Source organism: Hirundo rustica, chromosome 1 (genome assembly GCF_015227805.2).
Source record: "Hirundo rustica isolate bHirRus1 chromosome 1, bHirRus1.pri.v3, whole genome shotgun sequence".
Classification (NCBI taxonomy): Eukaryota; Metazoa; Chordata; class Aves; order Passeriformes; family Hirundinidae; genus Hirundo; species Hirundo rustica.
This window is the reverse complement of record NC_053450.1, coordinates 70,773,509-70,779,871: the sequence shown is the minus strand read 5'-3', so window position 1 is coordinate 70,779,871 and position 6,363 is coordinate 70,773,509. Positions and strand designations below refer to the sequence as shown.

General features: G+C 52.0%; 1 protein-coding gene across 2 annotated transcripts; it reads right to left on the bottom strand.

Moving 5' to 3' along the window:
* Window positions 1–711: 711 nt before the first annotated feature.
* On the bottom strand, window positions 712–5,982 carry FIGNL1 (fidgetin like 1). Of its 2 annotated transcripts, none has more exons than XM_040070143.2 (3): window positions 5,935–5,982; window positions 4,335–4,428; window positions 712–3,423 (listed from the first exon to the last, which is right to left on the bottom strand). In XM_040070143.2, exons 2-3 carry the CDS (start codon window positions 4,372–4,374, stop codon window positions 1,346–1,348), a joined length of 2,118 nt encoding a protein of 705 aa, XP_039926077.1. In that variant the 5' UTR covers window positions 4,375–4,428; window positions 5,935–5,982; the 3' UTR covers window positions 712–1,345. The 2 variants fall into 2 exon arrangements, with proteins under 2 accessions (XP_039926077.1, XP_039926083.1); XM_040070149.2 differs by lacking the exon at window positions 5,935–5,982 and adding an exon at window positions 5,515–5,663 and having other exon boundaries at window positions 747–3,423.
* Window positions 5,983–6,363: the final 381 nt, after the last annotated feature.

The window sequence follows — 6,363 nt, the reverse complement described above, 5'->3', positions numbered from 1 at the left end:
CCATTGAGGCATGAGGACTTTTTAGGGAGCAGTGGAACCCAGGAAGTGTTGGAACACGGGGTTTCTCCTTCCTGACCACTCACTGACCCAGCACTCTTGGAGTAAGGCATCTTCCATCTTAATCTGATGGATGCAGCTGCTGCATTTCTGCATCGGGGTCCAGCCAGGAGCAAGGCTGAGCCCCTAATCCAAACCAGTGGATACAAACCTCCACACACACAAAGACAAGGACAGAGAGGGAGCAGTGTCTTTCCCAGCACACACACAAATGCACTGCCACAAACCCACCCACAGCCCCACCCTGCCCCTCAGCTCCAGCCTCGCAGCACCCGAGGTCACCAGTGCGTGGCAGTGACAGAGCCCCACACTCCCCAGTTTCACAAGGACACCTCACTCACGGAGCCCTCAGACACTGCCACGGGATTTAAGTTTATCAAACACCCATGCCCAGACCCTGGGCCCCCTTATCCTGCCACCGGGGGGCTCTTCCCAAATCTTGTTTTTCCTCCTTGCCAGCTTGTCCAGCCTTTAGTTTGGCAGTGAGTTTTGGATCCCTACAGCACCTGCTTGCCCACACCGGCTACCCCACGGCTGGGCCCAGATCCTAAAGCCCCTGTGACCCACAGCCTCTTCTCCACCTGCAAGTGTCCAGACCTCCCAATAAAACACACCCATACATGCTGATGCAGCACAGAAAGCAAGGTCAAGCAGAAAATCATCAAAAAAAGTTTTAATGAGAAGCTGGGATTAACTGCAGTGATGAGTCAAAAAGCTGTCAGACAAGAGGAATGCTCAAGAGACCTTCCTCTTTTGTCACCCCTTCCATTTTTCCATACAAGTCCACAGCCACCTCCTCCCTCTCCTCCCTCTGCTCCTGTCTCTGCCCAAGCAAAGCACCTCTAATTACTCTTCCTCATCCATCCCAGTTTTGCCATACCCCTACCCAAAATCGGTATTTCTGCTACTACTTGAATCCCTTACTGATACAGCATGGTGGACCTTGCAAGATTTCCCCAATATTCCTTTCAATTATTTGTGAGGTTTGATACCCTTCCCCTCAAACATCAGTGAAATTTGTCCATCTCTCCCAGCAGTCTGTAAATTCTGTCAGCCTCTCAATGCCACTCGCTGTTCAGCAATTTCTCATATCATGACCAGCAGCTCCTCACAGTCTTTTCAGCTGGCAAAGCCTCAGCCAGAGCCTGGACATCTGCCTGCGCAACATAAGGAGGTTTAATTCCAGGAGAGAAACAAAAGGAAGTGCAGACGCACTAAATGGCCACAGGTTTAATACATGGCAGCACCGCAGCCCCACGCGGTTCCTGTGAAACAGCGGTGATGCCGCTCATCTGCCGCAGCCAAACGTCTGGTTCCAGGCTTCATAGAGCTCCAGGTCCTTGGGGGACACGCTGGGCCGCACCGTCCTCAGGGCACTCTCAAAATCCAGGAAAGAGATGGGCCGTACCTGGTCCGGCGTGATGGTCGCAATGTCCATGGACTGCAGACTGCGGATAGGGCCCAGAGAAGCTTCCCGACAGAGCTGTGTCATGTCTGCCCCAGAAAACCCATCGGATTTCTGGACTATGAGTTTGATTTCCTCTTCGTTTAGAGAGCAGTGCTCCTTTGCCATCAGCCGAGTGACAATCTGCTTCCTGGCGGAGGCTTCTGGCAGAGGGATGTACAGTCTCTTCACCAGTCTCCTTCGGGCAGCTTCATCAATTTCCTGGGGCCGGTTCGTTGCTCCTACCACTAGGATGCGATCTTCGGAGGAGGTTGTTGCCCCATCTAACTGCACCAGAAATTCCGTTTTTATCCTCCTGGACGACTCGTGCTCCCCCTCCCCACGCTGGGACAACAGGGAATCGATCTCATCGATGAAAATCACTGCCGGCTGCTGACACCGCGCCACAGCGAACAGCGCCCGGACCATCTTCTCCCCCTCTCCCACCCATTTGGAAGTCAGAGAGGAGGCACTGATGCTGAAAAAAGTTGCTCCAGACTGGCATGCGATGCACTTGCCTATGAGGGTCTTGCCAGTCCCAGGGGGGCCAAAGAGAAGAATTCCCTTCGGAGGACCGCGCAAGCCGGTGAAGATGTCTGGTCTCAGCATGGGCCACACCACGATTTCTTTTATGGTAGCTTTGGCAAACTCAACTCCAGCAATGTCATCCCAGCTGACCGGAGGCCCGTGGTCCATGATCTCGTGCATGATGAGTTCAACCATCTTTGGTTCTATGTTCTTCAGCCGTTCATCCACAGGCAGCGATGGGTCTGTTGACTCCCCTCCGTGAGGTTTACACTGCGCTCCTGCATTGTCACTTCCCTCTTGTTTCGGAACTGGAGGCACAAACTTGCCGAAGGGACCCCGAGACCTGCCTGCACCCAGGGATTTTTTGACACCTCCATATGACGAGACCGGTGCACGCTGGTTTTGAGATTTCTTTTGCTGATCCATCCACAGCTGTTCCTTTGCAGTTTTAAACCCAGGAGCACTGCTCTCTTCATTTCTGTTTCTTTGACCTGAAAAACCATTGGTTTCTGTAGAAATGGAAGCCTGACATGGAGCAAGGCTAGGAATAGCTGTGCTGCCTTCATCAGCCAGACCATAGAATGCTTTTCTTTTCCCAAAATTTGCAGACCAGGCAGGTACAGCCGACTGGCTGAAAAGAGACAAATTTTGTCCATCACAACAGTTACCTGACATTTTCAGAGAACTACTATTAGTGGCTTCTTTACTTCCAAAGAGCGGAGTTACCTGGAAACCGGGATGAATCTGTTTGCTTAAGGAAGCTGAAGCAGCAGGGAGCATGTCTGAAGTTCTGGCCACAGGAGGCACACTGCTTTGAAGGGACTTGGAAGATGAGGGATGCCCAAGAAGATCTGGTCCTTGACTTGCGCATTTTGCTGAGCCAGCAGTGAGCTCAGTCTCCCCGGCACCGCCGAAGACATCGAGTTTAGGAGGAGCTGGAGCAGCGGAGGCACTGACCCCTTTATCAGCTCGTACACGGGCATCTGTCGGTGCCATCTGAGAGCTCCGGAAAATTTTGCCAGCCTGCATCCTCTCTTGCACACACTTTAATTCAAACACATTATCTGTTGTCAAGGCAGATTGCCACTTGTCACTGTCACTTTGCTGACACGTTGCCAAAGTCAAAACGTTTTCCGCGTAGTTATTCAAGCCTGTCTCGGCGTTGCCAGAGTCAATAATCGCAGCGTATTTCTCTGCGTACTTCTTGAACAGGTTGGCAGCACAGACCTGGGAGATCTCGGAGTTTGCCCATGCATACTGAACACGCAGGATCTTGGCGCGGAATCCGTCTGCCTTCTGCCCGGGAGTGCAGGTGCCAGAGGTGACAGCAAAGTAACTTTCCTGCCAGTCACTCAGGTGCACCGCGCTGGGGGCGGGGGCCTCCATCACTGACGCTGGAACAGACAGAAAATACCTGCAGTTACAAAATGCCATCTCACACCAATTGCATCAGCTGCTTCCCCCCTTTCCCACACACTTGCACAGGAAAACCTATGTTATTTTAACTGAGAGAAACAGAGCAGGAGGTCTTGCAAGCTACTTAGCCAGTCTGGACACTTTACACTTTTCAAAAAGGAACAAGCTTTGTGGCACAAAGGCGTTTAGACTGAGGTTCTCTTTTCTTCCTTGTCCAAAGAAAGAAAAGAAAAAAGCGGGGAAAAAGAAAAAAGAGAGAGCTTGCTTCTAACCAGAGGTCTCCTGGGGAGGTAAGTAGGCTGCAAAGAATGGTAACAGATGGCCAAGCAAAAACTGGCCTTGTTAAATGAAATCACCAGTGCTTTCATTCTTATTTGACAGAATATGGCACAGTGCAGCAGAGGACAGAGGATACACCACTGTCAGAATGATTTCAATTATTACAGTGATGGCAATAAAAATGAAACAATTCAGCTAGTAAGTAAAATTGCACGCAGTGTCTCTGAGGGGAGATAAAAACAGAATTAACCATCCTGAATGTAGCAAGCTTTCAGATTAAGAAAATATCAACAGATTAATAGCAAATGTTCGAAACTACTTCTTCCCTTTAGAAGGCACAAAAATCTCCCTTAGAGAAACAAAGCTCTTGTGTGTTTAAAGCAATGCTTGTTGCTCAGTTTCAGAAAGCAGAATTTAAACTCCTTTAGTGTTGGGGTTAAGAAATAGGAAAGAAGACATTCAGCTCAGGAGGAATATTTTGTTTGACTTGAAATGATTTGCTCACGTTCACGATGCATTGTCTTTCTCTGCAAAGTATCATGTCCGTACATTCTGCACCCTTCCCAACAGAGCATGAGTCAGGTAGCAATCCTCTGCATCAGCTACAGACCTTGTGGGAGTGCAGATGAAGGTACAGGTGCAATGTTCATGCGAGGCTGGGGAGACAGAACTGAAGGAATCCAGGCTATGTGGAGGTGTCCTCCCTAATTATTTGCAAAAAAGTCTGGCATCAGCATTAGACAGCAGAGAGCACAATATGACTACTGCTCAAATGCTAATATGGTTACACACATGATCAATAATGAGGATATAAATCATTTTGGTTTGAATATCTTTTTTTACTACAGCCCAAATTTGTAGAACTGTCTAGAAAAGTCAAAATACATTTTACCTGCAAATCTGGCACCTCAACATGCAAATCCAATTAAAACAAACAAAACAAAACCACAAAAGTAAGACTCTCTCTGAAAAGTTACTGCCAACTTTTGCACCATGAGAAGTCTAACCTGCCCCTAAAGAATCTGGTACAAACTCATGTCATCATCCATCCATAGCTGAGTGAGAGGTGAACAGGAGATGAAAGGCTGCAGCCTTTTATTTCTTTCCTCTAAACAGGTGCCACTGTGCACATAATTTTTTTTTGTAACTGCTGAATCAAAAGTGACATAAAAGCTTAAGTTCAGGAAAAGTTTAATAGCAGGTATTTGCCCCCATGAAATACTTCCATAATTCAGAATATGAAATATCAGGTTCACCGCCACTTTCTTAAGGATTCAGTGGTCACCTTCATAGCACTGAGGGAAGGTCATAACAAGTGAACAGTGGTAGCCAGTTTGAAATTTCAGTTTGATTATTCACAGAATCATAGAATGGGGAAGGTTGGAAGAGACCACAGTGGCCATCTGGTCCAACCTCCCTGCTCAAGCAGGGTCATCCCAGCACACATGGCACAGGATTGTGTCCAGACAGTTCTTGAGTTCTTGAGACTCCACAGCCTCTCTGGGCTATCTGCTCCGGTGTTGTCACTCCCACAGGAAAGAAGTTCTTCCTCATACCCAGGTGGAATTCCCTATGCCTCGGTTTCTGCCCTTTGCTTCTTGTCCTATTGCTCGGCACCACCAAGAAAAGTTTGGATCCATCCTCTCGATATTCCCTTTAGCTATTTATCTGCATCTTAATCATCGTCTAGCATCACTCTCCCCGCCCCCAGTCTAATCCGTATTAATTGTCCTCATAACCTTTCAACTTTTCTCCAATATAGCCAGAACTGTTCCCGGACGACACCGTACTTTTGTGCACGCCTGAAGCTGGGGCTGTATCCAAGCCCTGCCACCAATGGATCTGGCACTCGGGGGCGTGTTCGCCTCAGCGCGGAGAGGCCGGGATCTGCTGCTGGTGCACACGAGCACGAAGGAAACACAGCCGAGCACACTCGCCCTTTCACTGACTGCCCTCCGGCCGGGAATCCAGCCGGGAAGCAGTCCGGGCGCGGCTGAGCCCTACACAGCCCGCAGCCAAGGCCCCTCAGCTCGGGTGCCCTGGCCGGCCCGGCGGCGGGCGCTTCCCCCGTCACGGCCGCGGGAGGCGGAGGCCACAGCCCCGAGAGGCCCCGCACTCCCTCCCTCCCCCCCCGCCCCGTCTCCGCCAGTCCTGACCCTCCCACTCCCCGCTCCCGCTCCCCGCTCCCGCTCCCCGCACCCCGCACCCACCAGCCGCCGCCGCCGCCGCGAACCGCGCGCGCCCGCTCCTCGCTCGGCCCCGCCCGCCAATGGGATAACAGCGCTCCGGGAGAAGCAGCCAATCAGAGGCCGGGAGGGAGGGCGGAGCAGGAGCGGGGCGGGTTTTCTGCGCGACGTCACCGCAGCGCTGGGAGGGAGGGCGCGCGGCAGAGCGGGCGCTCTCTATTGGCTGCGCTGAGGCGCGCGCTGTCCAATGGGCGCGGGGTCCGTGCCTTGGGAGGCGGGGCCGGCCTCGCACCGTCCGCCGCGCGGGGGGGGGCGCGCGCCTGCTTCGCGCGGGGTGCGCGGTCCGTCCCGCGTCCGCTCCGCGTGTTCCCGCCCGGATCCCTCCAGGATCCCTTCGGGTCCGTCCCGTGCCCCACCCCGTCCTTCCCGGGTCTCTCCCGCCGAATCCCCTGC

Excerpts from the sequence above, each read along its gene's own strand:
- FIGNL1 (XM_040070143.2), bottom strand. The coding sequence starts at position 4,374 with ATGAACATTGCACCTGTACCTTCATCTGCACTCCCACAAG. Across the intron at positions 3,424-4,334 it reads TTCATCTGCACTCCCACAAG|CGTCAGTGATGGAGGCCCCC; the intron begins GTCTGTAGCTGA and ends TGTCTGTTCCAG.